The sequence below is a fragment of the Opisthocomus hoazin genome, chromosome 2, assembly GCF_030867145.1.
Source record: "Opisthocomus hoazin isolate bOpiHoa1 chromosome 2, bOpiHoa1.hap1, whole genome shotgun sequence".
Taxonomy (NCBI): Eukaryota; Metazoa; Chordata; class Aves; order Opisthocomiformes; family Opisthocomidae; genus Opisthocomus; species Opisthocomus hoazin.
In genome coordinates this window covers 81,490,876-81,510,907 of record NC_134415.1, presented here as the reverse complement: position 1 = coordinate 81,510,907, position 20,032 = coordinate 81,490,876, and the positions used below count along the sequence as shown (strand labels likewise).

The window sequence follows — 20,032 nt, the reverse complement described above, 5'->3', positions numbered from 1 at the left end:
AAATGATGAGGTCCTTGATTCCCTACTCTGGTTCATGCTAGAGCAGGCTCAGCACTGCTGAGCTTCAGGTGCCTCCCGGCTCCTCTTCCCAAAGGCACGTAGGCCAGCTGGGAATGGCAGGAATATAACATATTTCAATGAGTAGCATGTCTACTACACTAGGTGAGGCACTGACCTGAGGGTCTAAGACGGGGATTTCCTTCCTTACTCTGCCAGTGTCGTAGAAAAGCAAGTCACTCTGAAGCAGTCAGGGAATTTCCTCTGAAGTATTGATTATGGTTTCTCATCCCTTTTAATAACCTGATCAGCCCCAGTGTTACAAAAGCCTCTGTGTAGTTTCTGTAACAACAGATAATTGTTTGTAGCATCCCTCTAATACCATTCTCAGGTCATGCTAACTGCGTTGTCTTCAGGTCAAAGTCCTCCCGCAAAGAGGCAGACTCATTATTTGGTGCGACTCAGTCATTTCTGGCTGCAGTCTCCTTTCCGTGAGGTGCAGTTTGCTTTTCTGATGGCAGGCCGGTTGGGGAGGAAGGGCTGGAGGGATGGCCTCGTGCTTTTCTCATCCCATTCAGAGCAGCATGCAGCACAGCTGGAGTAAGCGGTGAGAACAGTGCTCCCCTCTCCTGACCACTGGCACCTTACGATACCACACCGCCACTGGAAGCCTGCTAGGCAGCCAGCCGTTGTCTTGTGGGTCTTTCACTACCTCTGTTACATCACGTGTTGCAGCTTTTCGTCAGCAAATGTCTGACATGGCTGCATCACGGCGCAGGCATTGTGAGATGTTATCTTCTACAGCACAAGCACTGTACAGGTGGGTCTTGGCATGGAACAATTCACAAGCTTCCACTTATTTCTCAGACTGAGGAGGCTGCTGTGGGCTACTTTTCTCAAAACTCCTCTTGCTTCCATTTTCATCTTAAAGGCACAAAAGAGATCAAGACAGGGAAATTTGACCAAATTTTCAGAAGGCAATGATCAGTAACAAAAATTACACAGGCACAGATTACCTGGGTTTGGTGGGAAAGAAACTAGGACCTGACTGTTGGTGATTATTTGTGTGATAAAGAACCACTGGGGTTGGGTCTGAGGGTGCAAGGGAGGGAGAATCTGAGACTTTCTGATGAATATTTGGGGGAATGAACTTGAGGTAAAGTACAGTGTGCTGCATAGCACTGAGTAAGGGCTTGGCTTCACTCAAGACTCGACAGATCAGGATTTTAAGAAGGGCGGGGGGAGAATGGGGGAGTAGAATGAACCTGCTGCTGCTGCTAACAACCATTAAAAAAATACAAAGCCAGCTGCTCTCAGAGCAGAGCTTGATCCTTTCAGTCCCTTCAACAGCACAGTATATATTCAGAGGAGGGGAATTCATGAGGCCCTATGGACCTACACCATGGCATTACACAAAAATGCAAACCCGAACAATGGGTGGCCTCAGCAGTTCCATCTGGCTCACCATTAACAAGGTTAAAGTAAAGTGGGTTTCCTTAGCTGTGTCACACACAATTTACACTTCAGATGCTTTAACTTTGGAGCTGGACGAGAGGGAACACCGCTCTAAACGCACGTGGCAAGGGTCTCCTAACGTGAATGGTAAATGCATTTGGTATTGATGCTTTCTGAAAATACAGAGTAGTAGCAGTTAGATAATTTGTAAGTACTATTTAGAAAGTACAGGTTTTTTTGCTAAATCACTAAAAAAAATCCCTGTCAACAAATTAGAATTACAGTCAAATATTGTTTACTCAGAATAATTTAAGGACATTATAATATTAGTGGCTGGATTCATCTAACAGCAGAAATTACTACAGGCCTGAGAAATGTTACCACCAGCATTTCTGGTACTGTAGGCTGAAAACTCCAATCCACTTTTAAGCTAAAAGAGATACTGATGCACGGAAATGTGTTTTGTTGTAAAGCATTCTGCTTTCAGAGCTACCAAAGTACTTGGGTAATAGCATATTAACCATGGCAAATAGGACCTGTAAAAAATTTTAGCTGTAGAGCACCAGTGGTATATCAACAGGTACGTTGGCCTATTAATTTCTATGCCATTGAATTATCAAAGCATTTTGCAGAAATCATGCACTTTGTCTCAGCTTTGAGATGCTTCAAGGAAATCTGGCTGTCCTATAGGCTGTCCCATTCTTGAATAAAAATACAGTTGTTCCTGAATGAATATCAAAGTTGATAATTCAATTTTGAAGCTGTTTTATGATCTGTAAGACAAGCACTTGAGCAGTTAACTCTGTGGTAAAGATCTAGGGTAATTTCCAGAGATAGAATACCTCTACTGTTGCTGCAGAGGTGCTCAAGGCAATGCACAGAGCAGGGCGAGTGTTGCACTGAGCAACAAATACCAGCCTAGCCATCTCGTCTGCCTTCAACCCCAGATCATGAGTTCAGTAACAGAGCAGAACTTTGTACTCCTCCTGAAGTGAAACAGTTAAAATGGCGTACCATAAAACCAGCAGGCATTTTGACTAACAGTTATCCTAGCGACGTCAGTAGTCTTGTGTCGGAAGGCCCTGAGCAAGCATCCTGCCCCGTGGAGCTTCCTCCTTGGTGAGCTGTGCAGCCGCGCAGTGACGGGGCACGCTTCCTCTCGAGCATGCTGCTGAAAGGATGGCTTCGGCCGCACCAGCGATGAACAGCCCTGCAGTTGCTTTGTGCCTTCCAGGCTTTGCCAGCAGGTGAGCCAGCATCACTGATGATGGCCTCTGTTACCTGCCGTTAATAGAGGGCTTGGTGTGGATGACCCTGTGCTTGTTTATCCCTCTCCCACTTCTGTTGTCCAACTCTGAGTCACCCTCATGGCCCCTTTGTGCTGCCCTTTTGTATCTCTTACAAAGACATGAATATCGTGAAACATTACACTTCCAGTTTCTGACTGTTCGCAGCAGTCTTGTAATCGTAGCCATGATTATAGTAAGAAGCCATTTGACAGGCATGTCAAAGTTGTCAAGCTCCTCTCCAAGGCTTCCTGCCTGCTGCATTTGAGGTAACTGCAGGCAAAGTGAATGGAGCTGAGAAGTCATCTCAGGACTAATTGGTCACAAATCACTGACATTCCCTTCCCTTCTCTTCTCCGCTTTTGGCTACCAGGGTGCGCTCTGTCCACGAGCAGCAGCTTTTGACTCAAGCCCTGTCTTCACAGTAGTCTCAGAGAGGAAATAGTCAGAGAGCTGTTCTTGCCGAGTCCTGACAGATGTGATGCTGCCACACCAAGCGTTGCAGTGGAAGGGAAATGAGGAAAGAGTAACACCGCAAGGCAGAACCTGTGAAGGAGGTAGAAGGAGCATAAGGTGGGAAATGCCCCAGCTATGCTATGCGTGAGTAGAGGGAGAGTTCACAGAAGGGGATTAGTTAATCTGAAATACAGGGATGGTTGATTTGTGGGGAGTATGTAAAAGAATGGTGTAAAAACACTTACTTACGTTTCTGTGTGCTGTATTTAACTCAAAGCACACTTTGCAGCCAACTTGCTACTCTTTTTTTTATTAAGTTCTTTTCCAGCTCATTGCCACTAACTAAAGGGAATTCGGCCACAGCCACCCAGTTTGCAAAACTGAAGTTCAACATCTGCAGCTTGTGCCTGCACTTCCAATGCGTGATTCTTTCATCCGTCTTTCACATACACACTGCTGTTGGTGCAGATTAGATAAATGAAATATTATGATTGACATATTCACGAACCCAGGTAGAAATCCAGTACAGATTTGTGTAAAGGCCGTGCGTGTGGTGTGACCAGGGGTGACTCCCAGACACAGGGTGCGGTTCCACATTGCAGTTCATCTGGCAAAGAGCGTCTGAGGACAGTGGGAATCTCACTGCTTTATCTGCTCCCTCTCACCTCCTGCCAGTGTTTATCACACCTGCAGTTGTGCCAATGCAACAGTTTATGATTTTGCCTTGAAACTGGAGGTGCGATGCGAACCAAGCTAAACAAACACTACAAACTAAAAAAAGTATGTGAATTAACTGAAAAGAACTGGCTAGCAGTTTTATTTACTGTGTGGATCATCCTCAGGAGTTTCTGAAAGCAGATCCTATGTCTTTGGAAGTACTCTTCTTGAAAAGGGAGCTGTTTACTGGGTGATTAACTTCCCTTTATTTTCACATTACCGAAGAAAAGCTATGAATGAAATGCAAAGGAGTTGAGCTGGAGTCCTGGTTACTGTTTAGGGTTCTGGATGGGTTGCAGCACTCGAGCAGGATCCCTGGCAGTTCTCTGTGTCCTGCCTGGTACAGCATACTGTTGTTGGCTTGTTTCACAGTATGGAGTGTGAAAACAGAAGGGCACCCCAGGAGCTGTCGCTGATGCTGCCAAGACAGCAAGCAGTGGTGGCACTCACTGTGCAAAGCTTTGCTGGAAACTGGGATGAAAGCTAAGCACAGTAGTTTGGTGAAAACATTCTGGTTCAGGCTTTTGCACCGTCTAGAAAGCGTGTGTTTTCCGCATCTGATTCTCATTTTTGTGCTTCCTGCCAACAAGGAATGAAAAAGACATGTGGAGGGGTTTTCTGCATTTGTGCAAAGTCCAATTAAGCTCTTGATAGCTCTCGCTTTCCATGTAACGTTTGCGTTTTAGAGATAAGTGAAATGACTTTTCGTTACTTGTCTATGATTTTTTATCCCCATAGTTGTACAGCAGTGAAACAACAAAGATGACAATTTCAACATCAGGTATTTTATGCATTCTCCAGGAAGTGCTTGATTCCTGCTCTACTCAGTGAATGCCAATTAATTTGTGGCCTGATCACCGTATGGTTGTACTTTGTTGCACCATGACTTGTTTTTTGTTTCCCCCTTGCTTTACCAGATACAGTCTCAAGGGGCACAAATCTATGAGGATCTTGCCTCTGAAGTCTGTGGGACTTAGGCATTTAAATACCTGTAAACGTTTGGTTATACACAAGAGGGTCACACAGGCTGCCTGTGACAGAGAAAGAAGGTGATGCCACTCTCTTCATCACCAGCTTCTGAGCCTGGGAAGGATGAGACTTCTCATGAGGGAAATTTGTGGGCTGTGCTTGAGGTCCAGAGTCCTGGGTGGGAGACACAGTCTCCCTCCACTCTGGTTATATGGAATTGAATATTTCCAGGTAATTTGGATATTTCAAATTAGAAGGTTTGTAAGGAGGAGGGCCAAAGGGATCTTGATTTAGGGGCAAGGCTTTCTGGCCTTGCAGGTTTTCAAGAGTGAGGCTGGTTTAATAAACAGTTGGTTTGTTCCTTCTGTGGCTAAAACTGTTGAGGTATTACTATTTACAACCACATAGAAGGCATTGGGTTCCTAGGTTTAATGTCTGGGTGCTGCCAAGAGCCTCAAAACTCAAATTTACTTGCTGTTTGTGTCTTGTATCAGTTGGGGTTTCTGCTGGACAGCCAGCAACTCAGTGCTCTAGCTTACAACTGAGCTTTGCAAAATTATCAGGTTGGCTCCAGAGCCTTCCCCTTCACCTATATGGCCCAACCCAGTGAGCACCCTTTAACTGACGCAAAAGGTCCCCAAGGGTTCACCACATACCTCGCTTATTGTGAAAGACATGTTTGGATGCAAGTGGCCCCTCCATCAGGAGGTTGCTGTGATCTCCAGATGGTCATTGTTCAGCCTTTTGAAGAAGGGTTAGTAGACTGTAGGTAAGAGACAGGGGTTTCTCATCTTCACTTTCTGGGCAATAGGGGTCACTGACCATTTCCAGGAGGATTACACCCCGTGGTTGGAGCAGCACCATGAGCTGTGTGGGGAGGCTATCCCTGGAGAGGGCAGGCAGTGATGGAGACTCTGGGCAGTACAGGGTGAAGAGTTCGGCTACAGAGCATATGGCAGCTCCTGAGACTGGGGTCGTGGTTTTCACAATGGCGCAGTAATACACATACCTAACACTGACACCTGATACAATTTGTTACTGCACAGATTGAGGGTAGTGGCTTCTGTATGCAACCCCTCAGGAGTAGCTGTGAGGAAGGGTTCACACAAATGGAGGATTCTGACGCGGTGGTAGGGGCCCTGCTCCAGCCTGGTGCTGAGCAGCCGGGCTCCCTCACTCTGCCTGCCAGTGAACCCCCTGCTCCCTCTGCCCAGCAATGGGAATTTATCCAGAGTGGAAAAAAAATAGATCCAGTTCTCTGTCCAGCTGTGAGTTCAAATCCAGTGCCCCAGCTGGTTCAGCTGAGGTATTTCACAGTCTTGTGGGAGAATGATACTCTCAATTTTTCCTGCGGAAGATCTATCACTGGAATAATTAACTGCTCAATGAATAGTAAGAGTTGTCTCCATAACCTCATATCGGTATGGCCAATAATTACTAAAACAGGAAGAAACTGAATTTCAGTCAGGGCTAATGAAATCCTGTGGATTCCTATGAATTTGACATATGTTCCTTTCATAGCCACTGCAGTATGTCCCAGTCACCTTTCCATGTCTTCTAACCGGCCCCAAGAGCCTGGGATTGGAGGAGAGCAGACAGGCTACCAGCATAACTGAGTAGTCCTTTATATTGCCAGAAGTCGGGATTTGCCCTCCGAAACAGAAAAAATTGTAACCATTCCCCTTACAGAAATTCAGTACCTTGCTGCCCTGTGCAGGCTTCGCATAAGTGGCTGCAGTGACACATGTGCCTTCTTCCACCTTGACTAGAGGTCTGATTCATCACTAGCAGCTTCAGGCTTTGCATTGAAAATGAGTTGCCCTTTCTGCTTCCGTGCACTTCCAATTTTAGAGTTTTCCTGCCTTGCCCAGTGAGTGCTACTGGATAACTGGATGTTGGTTTGGTTTAGAGTGTAGATGCATTGTTAAGGCACAGACACAATGGTGGCATTTATCACTCTTCTGGTTTGTGACTGCTTTCAAAATTGTAATTCAGGGCTTCCGTAATTGAAGTTGTGGCTTGGGTGTGAATTTCTGATCAAAACTACAGATAGCTGGTTGTGCTGTGCTCAGTGAGCATATCCATTGCATTTTTTCTTTGGCCAGTGCACTCAGTGTCCAACTTGTAATCTGCTGTCCGCTTGCATTGATCGCAACTGGGGTGCCCTTATCTAAATTATTCTTTGCTTTCAAACATTTTATTTAAGGCTAGGATTCCCGTTTTATCTAAATCTCCTGATGCAGAGTTCATCAGTCATGCCAGGAAAATTGATCCTTGGCCTATAAACATCCTTTCTTTTGAAATCATTCATTCTTTCTTAACCTGCAAGACTGAGCATAAATGGGGAGAAGAATCAAACGCATCACTCTTCTACCTTGGCCATAATTCTTTGGGTTTCTTTTTTCAGCATTGTGATTTATGCTGCGTTACGCTTTCAAGTGTTACGTCAACCAACAAACACAGATTTACAAGTGGAACTGAGGGGCTTCCTGCCCAGCCTGCATTGCTGTGACCTCTGCAACCAGCTTTGGCTACTGCAGTGTGACTTTTCAGTATTCATACACAGTGAGAAATTTTTTTTTCTATTAAAGTTAACAGAGAGTAAGCCCAGTGAAGTCATCAAAATTGTTCTGGATTTACACCCATGTGACTGAGAGCAGAGTTAAGACCCTTAAGATGCTGTTTCTGGTAATATGCAATATTTTATTAACCTTAGAAATTTTATAGAATTATTTATAGAAATTTCATTAACCTTAATGTTACCATTTTACTGGAGTGATATCGCTTAATCTACATAATCACGACCAAAAGGCTTAAGGTGATCTAGTTTACCACATACAGTGAAATTATTTCAATTATGTTTCATTATTTTTAACTGTACATGGAATTAACATAATTCAGAGAAAGAAATATTAAATTCAAACCTCTACATGAGATTTGCCATCCTGAGGCCAAACTAAGAAAAAAGAAACACCAAATTTTAAATTAACAACATTGGCTTTGTGTGCATAAATGTGCTTTTTGTTTTTATTTACACAGTTATAGAGGGGATTAACAACAAAGATAAATCTAGGGGTGAGATAGGGTGGATAGTAGAAAATGGCATTATTTCACCTTTAATTCTCAGGGATTAGGCAGTGTGGGACAACAGAAATACCCGCCTCAGGTGGGAATTAAAAGCTTTGACATATGAGGCTTAATCCTGTTGCAGCAGAAATCCTCTTCACGCTTTACTGTTGCTTCTGCATTTTGATGTGGAAAGTTTCAAAATTAATTTAAGATGTTGAAAACCTCTTAAAAATATGTTAGAGAAAATGCTGAATGTATCACTTCACTAATAATGTCGATATATGGAGCTAATCCATTTTAGTCACAGAATCACAGAATGATTTAGGTTGGAAGGGGCCTTAAAGATCGCCCAGTTCCCACCGCTCTGCCACGGACAGGGACACCTTCCACTGGACCAGGTTGCTCAAAGCCCCATCCAGCCTGGCCTTGAATACTTCCAGGGAGGGGGCAGCCACAGCTTCTCTGGGAAACCTGTTCCAGTGCCTTACCACCCTCATGGTGAAGAATTTCTTGCTTATATCTAATCTAAACCTACCCTCTTTTAAAGTCATTACCCCTTGTCCTGTCACTACAGGGCCTTATAAAAAGTCCCTCTCCAGCTTTCTTGCAGGCCCCTTCAGGTACTGGAAAGCTGCTATAAGATCTTTCTGGAGCCTGCTCTTCTCCAGGCTGAACAGCCCCAACTCTCTCAGCCTGTCCTCGTAGGAGAGGTGTTCCAGCCCTCAGATCATTTCTCTGGCCTACTCTGGACCCGGTCCAACAGATTCATGTCTTTTCCTGTGCCAGGGGCTCCAGAGCTGTATGCAGGACTCCAGGTGGGGTCTCACGAAAGCAGAGTGAAGGGGCAGAATCACCTCCCTCGACCTGCTGGCCATGCTTCTCTTGATGCAGCCCAGGATACAGTTGGCCTTGAGCACACATTGCTGGGTGATGTTGAGCTTCTCGTCAGCCAGCACCCCGAAGTCCTTCTCCTCAGGGCTGCTCTCAATCTGGTCTGTACCCAGCCTGTATGTGTACTTGGGATTGCCCTGACCCATGTGCAGGACCTTACACTTGGCCTTGTTGAACTTCATGAGGTTCGCATGGGCCCACCTTACAAGCCTGTCCAGGTCACTCTGGATGATGTCCCTTCTCTGCAGCATGTCAGCCACACCACTCAGCTTGGTGGTGTTGACAGACTTGCTGAGGGTGCACTCAATCCCCCTGTCCATGTCACCAACAAAGATGTTAAAAAGTGCCGGTCCCAATACCAATCCCTGAGGAATGCCACTCGTCACTGGTCTCCACTTGGACATCGAGCCATTGACCACAATTCTTGGAGTGCGACCATCTGTCCAGTTCCTTATCCACCAAGAGGTCCATCTGTCAAATCCATGTCCCTCCAATTTATTGACAAGGATGTCATGCGGGACAGTGTCAAAGGCTTTACACAAGTCCAGGTACATGATGTTAGTTGCTCTTCCTTTATCCACCAGCACTGTAACCCTGTCGTAGAAGGGCACCAAACTTGTCAGGCATGATTTGCCCTTAGTGAAGCCATGTTGGCTGTCACCAGTCACCACCTCCTTTTCCATGTGCCTTAGCAAAGTTTCCAGGAGGAACTACTTAATGATCTTGCTGGGCACAGAAGTGAGACTGACTGGCCTGTAGTTCCCTGGGTCTTCCTTTTTTCTCTTTTTAAAGAGGGTATGTTTCCGCTTTTCCAGACATCTTCCATTTTAGACAACTTAAGATGCAAGTTTGGAAAAGTGAATTAGGAACTGACTGCTTGCTTTCTGAGTGAGGCGCATCAGAGTGTTACAGATTTCCCTTACCAGTAAAATGTGGCTGTGGAGCATCTGAGTGGCTTAATTCTTTTTGCAGGTATTGAGTATGTGAACTAGGTGCTATTTCAAGGGAAACCAACCACTTTATTTGATGTCCTTTTGTTGCACAGTTGGGAGAGGAATTCCTGCTTGTATTTCATGTGACACAACTTACTCTGTCAATTCTGAGCTCTGGCATGGCCTTCTCATAGTGAGTGACAGACAGTAACCATCCCTGTATATCTGAAGAATGAAATGAAGATGTGAGTTGCTGGTCAAATCCTACAATCCCTAGCACTTGTGAAGGCTATATTCATGCAAGTCATCTAACTCGGTGAATGTAATAGGAGAATCCATTTGAAGGATGGGATCTAAGTCAGTCTGTACTCCTGTTGCCAGATATTTCTGAAACTTTGTGCATGATATCGATTTATAAGGGATACTGAAAGTCATACGACTCTAAACTGGTATTTGGGGAAGAAAGATAGGTTGTGAACTTCCAGAGCGGCCTTCCTCCTCCTCCTCCTCCTCTATCACTACTTGTGTCAGTGCTCCAACCTACAGCCCGGATGCCGTTTGCTGTTTCCAGCTGTTGTGAGGAGTTGGTGTTACTTGTATTTGCTGCTAATATTAGTGATAAAATAAGGAACAAAAGGGAAATGGCAATTTTTAACAACTAATTCCCAGTTACCTACTACCTTTTTATCTCATCTTTGGATTAGTGGACATAGAAACCCTGGAACGGGCTCTGCTGAGAGGCAGCTGAGGTCAGTCAGGCATGCCTCTTGGCTCACGAACAGCACCTCCCTGACCCAGAAAGAGCTGAGCCGGTTTTATGCGGTGTGCGTCGTTATCCACATGGCCAGGAGGCTCAGGCCACCTCTGTGGAGACTTCTGGTGTTACAGAGCTATGCTTCTGTAAACAGGGGCACGAGAAGTGGTTTCAACACAGCCAGCCCACGTCTACTTAGTTCTGGCCACCGCCATGCCTGCCTGGTGCTGCGTCCCAGCTAACTTTGGCAACAGGCTGCAAATGCAGGTGCGTACTGCAGCCATATCCAGAGCAAATCCTTGTGGCAGCCTTTCCACCAGCGTGAACTATGGCAAATACTTCTGTTTTTAGAAGTACTGCATACGGAACTGTTTAATTTAAAATCCTTTTTTTATTATTATTCCCAGAGAACTTCAGGCTTACAAGGCAAATTTGTGGTTGAGAATATTTCTGTGTGTGGTTTCGTACTGTGAAAAGATTAACAGTAGCAGACTTATTTGAAATCATGGTATAACATTTCGTGTTTGAAATGCGTGATAAACGACTGTTTAAAACATAACTTACTTAAACCGTCACTGATCTTGTATCTGCTTTATCTGGATGGGTTAAAGCTATTAAAATACACACATTCTTTCCACGGTATATTGATGCTATTGGAGCAAAACTATCTTTCATGTTATTTAGAAAAAAGACCTTGCTTTGTAAATTGTTATTTCAGGAGTTCTTAACTCTCAATATAGAGAAAACCCTTTTGTTTTAACAAATCAAAGTACGTCCAAAGCATTCGTCCATGAGGATGCATTTCATAAGGATTTTTATGTGATTATATGAGAAATAATTTTCCTCCATGCCTGTAAAGAGAGCTGAGTGGATAGCAGAGATCAGGTTTCATGGAAGGGAAGAATGAATGGAAACAACATCATTAAGGTTATTTTTTAAGAGCTGCTGTCTGGGTAGTCCTTTCCACTTTTGTGGAGAAAAAGGCTGCATTCTGTGCATTTTGAACCACCTTTCTGTTTCATTGTTGTTCTTGGTTCTCAAAAAAAAAAACAATCCACCTTCCAGTAAAATCGTATTAGCATATTTTAAACAAATTCGTTTCCTTGCAAACCTAAGCTGAACAGTGTCCCAACAGGCCTGATTTCTCAGGCAAATGCCCCGCGTTGTTTGTCAGCTTCTTTGTTGGGGGGGGAGGGGGAGGGGAAACCCAAGCAACAAAAGACCGTAACCTATTGATATTACTTCTGCGATACAACGGGGAAAATAGATTGATTTAGAACTAACCACAGAAAACTAGTCGATCTGAGGAGTTTACAGCAGAGCATTTTTGTTTATTTGTTTGTAACGAGAGTAAACATCATCAATATTCGACCTTGTGTTATCGGAAGCCTTGCAGACACTGGGTTTGTGTCAGCGCGCGGGGGCTATCTGCAAGATGAAAGAAGGCAAGCTTAAAAACACGGAGGGACCTTGCTTTTCTCACCAAATTGAATGTCTCCAATCCGTGATGCATTATCATGTGTTGTAGGATTTGGAGGAGAAATGGATAAATGAGCATTCTTGTATTTATTTCTTTTGGAGGTTGTCTTTTTTTTAGAAAATGATATTTCTGTTAATCTCAAGAAGCTAGTAAAGCACAGGACATTCTCAAACTGAATTTTACTGAAGAACAACAGCCTGCAATTAACTTTCCCAGCATGTCGCCTGTGCACAGTGTTTTGCATGAACGAGGGGTTCAGGGTAGCAAATACTCACAGGATCAGCACAAATTTAAATGTGGCCCTGATGTGCCACTTTCTGAATTGATAATACGCCATTTTCCAGCATACTTGGCTAAAAATAATTACAGTTTTACATGATTTTTTTTTTTTTCATGGACTGATAAATGAGGGTGCTAGTGAAGTTTTCTGCCTTAGTGTGACCCTGCTTGCTGGACCCACCATAAATGCTCTGATGAAGATGGTAAATTCTCCATTCTCTAGTTTATTTAACAAGATAATTTCACTTGACCTTAAATGATTTTTTCAGTGTTATTTCAGTATTCAGTATTATGAATACTAATACCTTATTAGAGTGTTTTCCAAGTTACCTTTATTCTCTCCTGCATTCAGCTGCAGCTTAAGAATTAAAGGTTGATAAACAAAACGGCGTAAAACCCAGCAATGTGCATGGTGAGCAGAAACATTCCAGCAATTTCCCTCTCGGAGGGCGCGGGCAGAGCTTGTACGTTCAGCGTATCTCGTGTATGTCTCGGTGGCCACCGGTGGGTTTTCATCCTTTACAAACAAAATCTGGGCCGCGTCTCTGCGGGGTAATTCCCTGTTGGGTGTGGGGAGCGGGGCAGATGCTGGGCACAGTCGCCGGCAAGGGAGTGTGGCCATGCAGCGCAGTGAGACTCCCTCCTGCACCCCATCATTTTTTTAAAAATGCAGGCTGGCTTTATTTCTGCTGGGATTTAATGCTGCTTAAGAGGTTTGGGGGAGCGGAGAGGGAGGTAGAAATCTCCCGAAACGCCTGCAAGGGAATCCCCCAGTAAAAGTGGCAGGGGAAGGAGTGGAATGCTGGAGGAGCTGGTGCCGAGCGCGGGGCTGCTGGCGAGCGATGGCCGCTCTTTGGGGTGCACGGGGGTCCCAGCTGACTCCTGCTGCTCCTGCAGCTTGTTGCCCTGGCAGCCAACCAAAGTTTCTTGTTTTCCAGGGACAGTTGCTGTCTGTTTGTAATTCGCAGCGACTGCAGCCTCATGCTTAGTTTCAGCATTTCTTGCTCTAAAAGGATGAGATCTGCATGTGCTCTCTGTTCTAAGGTGTATGCATAATGCCCTGTTTCAAAAAATACTCTAACTTAAGTGTAGGCTTCTGAGCAAGAAGGGGTTTCATATTATATCTGTATTAAGTAAAAGTGATTAGTCCTCTTACAGTACAGTAACATACGAGCGGTGTCTGTTGGCAGCAGTCGCCTGTGATCCTATTAGTCTTTGGAGTGCTGCTGTGACAGATGTAATATCCAGGATTTGGTTACTGGAATATTTAAATCATCTATTAAAATATACTTGTATTTATTTCAAAAACAGTTTGAAATTAGCAGATCCTTGACAGTCCAGAAGCCTCTTTCGGTCCCGCGGAGGTGTCGGAGGTGTTTCTCACTTGTCCCAGGTGGTGCCTGGGCAAGCACAGGCCTCCCCGAGCTCTGCTGAGTGTTCACATCCACCAGCGAGAAGTGTCCCTTTGCACTGCGCCACGGCCTGATTTTCAAGACAAGTCACTGAAGCCCTTGAAGAGTAAAACATCTTAGTTTTGTCTAAGATCCATATTTCTGTTAGATCATGGATAGTTCAACCTCCCTTTACAGTAAAATAGGATAGTTCAGGCGATCTGCTGCATGTTCTGTCTGCAAGAACTGGCCTTTCTTAGGTATGTTGTGAGAGTAATTACTAAAAAAGACAGCACATTTAGGTACAATTTCAAGCATTTCGTTTACGCTTTAACTGCTTAGTTGGCATTCAGTGTATTGTAAAAACATCTCACTTGCACTGCTATTAGAATACCAGGCCATTTTTTAAAGCATTTACATTGCTAGATGGAGCACTGTTAGCCAAGATGCAGTTTTTTGTTGTCTGATAGCATTCAGAAAGGAAAAACAAAAGAGGAGTTGGTGTAGGGAATATCCTAGTGAATTATTTTGTTGTTCTTCTCACTATACCCCCTTTCTTCCCTTTACTATCCCTGTTGGATGTTGACCCCTCGCCTTCCTCCCCCCCCCCCCCAAAAAAAAAAAATCGGTCATCGGGGTAATTTTAAAGCTTTTTCTTTCAACGGATAATAAAGTGGAGCTACACAAATTATTCTCTACTTGTCATATATATTGGATTATCATCTAAATCACATTATAAAGCAGGACGAAGAAGCAAGCAGTTGTGCTTACCCTCCTCGCTGCTTAGCTCAGCTGAGCTGTTCTTGTGGGGAACACGTTTTCAAGGCAGGGCTATTGTCATTTTCAAAGGGGTAGAGCTAGGATGTGCTTCCTAAGTAGGAGCTGACTGCTGAGACAAGGGAAAAAGCTGAAGACCAGAGAGTATTTTATTTTGCATTTGGTTGCGAAGTTGAGCACTTCTAATCAATTTCGGTCATCAGGTTATTGCAATTAATACAACGTCATTTATGTTAGAATCTGTACGCTCTTTGCTTGTTCGTGTTTCCTTTAATATGTGTAGTTCTGTGCAATCACACATCCATAGCGAAGGAGAATTTAGAAGTGTTTTTTAACCTTGCTACATGCTCTTCTCTTTCTTCATTAGTAGGTATTAACGTTACTGTTTTCTTGAGAATACTGAAATACAGTGCTAGACAAGTTCCTCAAGGTGTTCCTTCATTAAAATGTTCATCTTTTTTGCATCAAAAAATCACCCTGATCCACCTTCCTGTCAGTGTGTAGTGCACAAAGGATTCCCCGTTAGGGTAATTGCCATCTCTTTATTTACTCTGTTGCATTATTTTTTGAGCGTGAAGCTACTAAGTAAATCATGGGAGCCTGCTGTGAGAAAGACAGATCTTTTTTAACAAATCCTTCTTGCTCTTGCTTTTTTGTAAGGGTTACTTCTACTATAATTGCACTTCTAAGGGCTTTTTGTGGTTTATTCATCTCATGATGTAATTTACATATGAACTTTTATGTTGTTTTATAAGCTAACATACATTATTTCCATGGTGTTTCTGAAGTGAAGAAAGACTTGACATGGTTGTACTAATCTAGAGTTTCTGAGAACATACTCAAATGAGACTTTGCTGATTTTCTTAGCAGGAGCCAGCTTGTATATTGTGCTATATATTTATGTATACAGAGATGTGGATGTATCCGCTTGTGTGCATGCGTATCAGATGCTATCAGGTTTCATTATGTTGTAACGTAAGTATATAGAGCAGAGAGGAGCAAAGGGTTGAAGCGTTTAGGACAAAAGGGTTAATACCATACCTTAATGCGCGTGGATGATGCCATGTGGTATCATTTGTGAGCTCGGAGGTGGCTGACCATTTCCATTTTGGTGTAAATCCCTTGAGAGGGAAGGCGTTTCAGAGCGGGGTGTGATCTGTTCTCCTGGTAAGAGTGATTGACAAGGAATGAATAAATAGTTAAAAGAACTGAATAAATAGCCACCCTCCTGTTTAAGTCCAGGCACACCCTGGCTGGCACATATATATTCTAATCCGACACTTCAACCAGACGCTTGAGTTGGTTGGTAACAAAAAACATTCCTGAAAACCCAAATCATAGTTTAATTGCAACTGCTTCTTACAGAGTTTTCTTTTCTAGTGACATTTTAGCAACAATTTGAATAAATGCAGGGAATTAGAATATTTTGCAAGTAGGATGTATTGATAAATATATATGCAAAAGGTGACGGAGGCCTCTTGAGTGGAAGCAGGGGCCCTGACAGCAGGTTCTTGGTCAATTGGTGAGGTGAAATGGTTCACTGAATTGGATAACGCAGTGCATACCATAGTGACTGATTAAATTGATTTGTCCATGGCTACTGCCTGCCCTGCTACTGAGGCCCCTTAACCTATTTTCAAACATTTTTTTGTTTTTTAAACCACTCTGAATACATGTGATATTAAAGGAAGCAAATGCGTTCACAGCTGTAAAATTCTGTCTTCTGAATTAAGATAAAATGCCTGATTTCCAGAAAGTCTGCACACTCCCATGTTATACTATATTATACTACACTTAGCCCAGGAACAAGTACACTACTAGAAACCGAAGGAGGAGATGATAATAAACATAATTCTTTAATATAACCTAAATTATAGTAAGTACCACATTTGTGAGTTCTTAATTTATTTACTGGGGGGGGAAACACATGTAAGGGTTTTTGTTGTTGCTGCTCTTTTGTTTTTCTAATTGCAAGTTTTACTTCCTTATTATTTTATCCAGAAGGTGTTTAGAAAGCTTGTGGGGGAAACAACAGCTGAATGCTAGTTAAGGAGACAGAATGCTACTGTTAAGTGGAGGTCACTAGTTTGAAAATACCTGCAGTGATCTGGGAAAAAGCAGTCAGATGGATATTGTTTAATAACTTAAAACTTCATTTAAAAAAAAATTATGGGGGGGGGAAGCTTGATGTTTTGGTCTTAGATGAGGATGTTTGTATTTTATGACTTATTTAGTATGTCCTTTCCTTTTCTATGCTAGGGAAATCAATACTAAATGACAGTGGGGCTTGTACGCGTTATTTTCTTCTTCATTCAAGGGAAGCTTTGTATTCTGTGTCTCTTCATGGGATGCTCTGCAGTATATGCAGACAGACTAGAGTAAGCATGGTCTTCAAATTTCACTGAAAAGAACACATAAAACTTCAGTGCAGCGGTGACATAAAAATGGAACCAGTTCACCTAAAATATGTTATTGCAGTTGTCATAGAAGTGCAGAGTTCAGTACAATGGGTTTGGTTTCTTGTTTCTTACTATTTTTTAGGGAAGATGTGACAATTTAATTACAATGTTTTCTGAAAGGATAATGAAGTTCCGTTCATCGTTTAACTTCTCTAAATTATAGGTCAGTCTTGTAGGACATGACAGCATGCCATGGGCAACTTGGGCTGTTTTTCATTTGTCTGTTAAAATAAAGATATGGTTAGTGTATTGCTAATAGCGAAGAAGAGATGGAGAGAGGGAGGTGCTGAGGGATTGTTTCTTGGGTGGATTTGCAAAGATTAACAGCCATTTTGCAATCTTTTTAAAAATAACATGGGTTTTACCAATACCATTTCTTTGGAAGGTAAATTCTGTAGGCGAGACTCCAGCTGTGCATACAGCTTTGCATGGACTAAACTTACTGGTTTTTATTTAGACTAGTAGCAACCGCTAAATAGTAGCTGAAACAGTGCCTTGTTACTTGCCAGGGATCTGGAAATTTAAAATACTTTGATGTGGGCTTGAGCCAGAACATGTAGCACTACTTTGTACATATAGGTAGTTACAGTTACAGCCTTTTTAATCCTTCAGTTGACCTCACCAGGTCTAAGTATTTGTGCAGTCGTTTTTTTAAATTAGTTGATGGTTAATGGGAAGCAAAAAAATTATTGGTCTAGTTCTCTGCAGTAGCATGATGACAATAAATTATTCAGTGCAAGATTTATAAAACAAAGAGACAGAAACCATAGGAAAATGGCCGAAATAGAAAGCTCAGCGGTGAGCATGACTGGCGTGGGGTCACCATGCCGAAGGCGTATTGTTTCTGTGCCACGTGTTAGAATAACGCAGTGCGAGGGCTGGCGATCCTGGCGCGTGTTACGCAGCGAGAGGGTTCGGCAGGGAGCTGCCGGGGGTTTCTTCAGGCCTCCCCCGGCTGACGAGGCCGATGGCAGAGTGGGTGTCGGGTTCAGCCATTCGGGACAACCGCGCAGGAGGGGGAGGCCTTGCCCGTGCGGCGCGCAGGAGGCCGAGGCCTTGCCGCCACGGCCTGGCACCGCGGGTCACCACCGCTTGCAGGCGGCTCGGGAGTTTTGGAAGGAAACGAACCAGCCCTGTTTCATGACTCTTTCCGGGGCTTTTTATTTATTTACTGTTGAACCGAAACCACAAACGCCGTTACTAATGGCCCCACCTCGCCGTGCGGGGCTGAGCCGGAGGAGGCAAGGCTGGTGCCAGGGCACCGCGTCCCTCCTGCGCGTTCGGGTTTCCCCGGCTGCAGGCGGCCCGTCCGTCGGGACGCGGCTGGGCCCGGGGCCGCGCGTCTCCCCTCCGCGCCTTTCTCCACCGCCCCGACCCAGCGGCGGGCGCTGGCCCCTGGCCGCTGCCCGTCCCGCTTCGCGGCCCGGGCCGCTGCTGGCGGGCGTGGAGCGCTGCAGGCGCCGGGGCGAGCGGCGGCGGGCGCGGTGCTCGGGTGCCGGGGGCCCTCTAGCGGGGCCGGGCGCAGGGGCCCGGCCCGGGGCGGCAGGCCGGGACCCCCGGTCCCGAGCATCGGCGAGGAAGCTCAGAGGCACCCGGCCTGCGGCAGCGGGGGTTGGTGCGGAAGCCCCAGCCGCTTCGCCGGCTCACGCTGAGCTTCCCTGGCGTAGAAAATCTTCCTGCTCGCTGGTGCGCCTGGTGACTAGCTGTCTCTCCTTGCTTTTTAGATGCTACAACTGCGGTGGCCTTGACCACCACGCTAAAGAATGTAGTCTACCTCCGCAGCCAAAGAAGTGCCATTACTGTCAGAGCATCATGCACATGGTGGCGAACTGCCCTCACAAAACTGTCTTGCAGCAGCCCACTAGTTCTCAGGGAAGACACGAAGCTGAACCGCAGCCTTCCACTTCTGCTTTCCCGAGAGAAGGGGGAGGAACGCACGGCTACTCGTCTCCGTCGTACTCTCAGGAGGGCAGGTCGGAGACCTTGGAGCGCTCGGGCAGGTCGCCACAGGAAGCTTCATCCAGTAAGTTGTCTGCATCGCCCGAAGAACCGAGCAGGAAGGGGCCTTCTGTTCAGAAAAGGAAAAAAACTTAAAGCGTTTGTCATAACTTTCCATTTTCTTTATCCTCTTGGGATGTCTACCTCATGCAACTACAGGGGAAATAATTTCATTATCAGTAGCTGACCTGGAATTTTAACTACTGTTGAGGAACTGTGAATTTTTTTTTCTTTGATAGACAAATCACTCCAAGCAAAATACACTTGAGCAGGGTGCATTACATTTTACCTTCTGTATGTGTGTGTATGAGTGTGCACGCGTGTGTGTATGTGTACATATCTATAAATATATATTTTTTCCATCAGACCACTCTCCAGCTCCCACAAGACATTACTGTGAAGCAATAGGCGCAGTACCCACAAACATTCCTGAACTCATTCCTAGAACCCATTTCCAAACTTGTTCAAAAAAACCTAACGAGAACACCCAGAAATCTCACTCAAAACCAAACCAAACCTGAAAAACCACACACAGAACTGGGATCAAGACTGTTACTTCTCTTGTGAACCAAAGGATGCTTTCATATTTTAAAGCTGCCATGTGGTACTAAAGATACTAAGACATCCCCCAGACCATCAATTTGAGTTATTTTCTTTCTTATCTCCACAAAGTATCAAAACCCCTCCCCATGCCCGCACAGGGCAGTGTCATGACTCAACAGGGCTCTCATTGCCACCATCCTTTGTTGGTGAGGAGTTTAAAGCTCCAGAAAAGACAATGAATGTGTAGTTTCTGTGCTGGCTTCTCAAAATGTTTTGTTAAATTAATATGATTGTAACTGTAATTTAGATGACTTGTATAGGGGAGAATGTGTAAGTGGTCACCAAACAGACACTTCTGAGTGGTATCAGGAGACGATCCTGTTTAACCCTTTGTATTCTGTGAACATTTAGGGGACCTTGGTGGCAGTAGCAGCAGCAGCAGCAACTTCTCTTGGCCCTGAGTGGTGCCCCTCGGTTTGAAGGAACTTCCATCTTGTTTTCTGTTGAAATGCCATGGAGAGAGCTCCTTAGGGATTTTTGTTGTTGTTGTCTGTTTTGATTATAGAGAAACCAAAAAGC

At 44.5% G+C, this 20,032-nt stretch overlaps 1 protein-coding gene across 1 annotated transcript in view; it reads left to right on the top strand.

Annotated features, from left to right (window-relative positions):
• LIN28B (lin-28 RNA binding posttranscriptional regulator B) overlaps positions 1–19,409 on the top strand; it is a 99,048-nt gene extending 79,639 nt beyond the window's left edge. The window contains exon 5 of the mRNA XM_075447184.1: positions 18,637–19,409. Coding sequence (XP_075303299.1) covers positions 18,637–19,006 — 370 coding nt within the window. The 3' untranslated portion in view covers positions 19,007–19,409. The remainder of the gene's footprint in view (positions 1–18,636) is intronic.
• Positions 19,410–20,032: the final 623 nt, after the last annotated feature.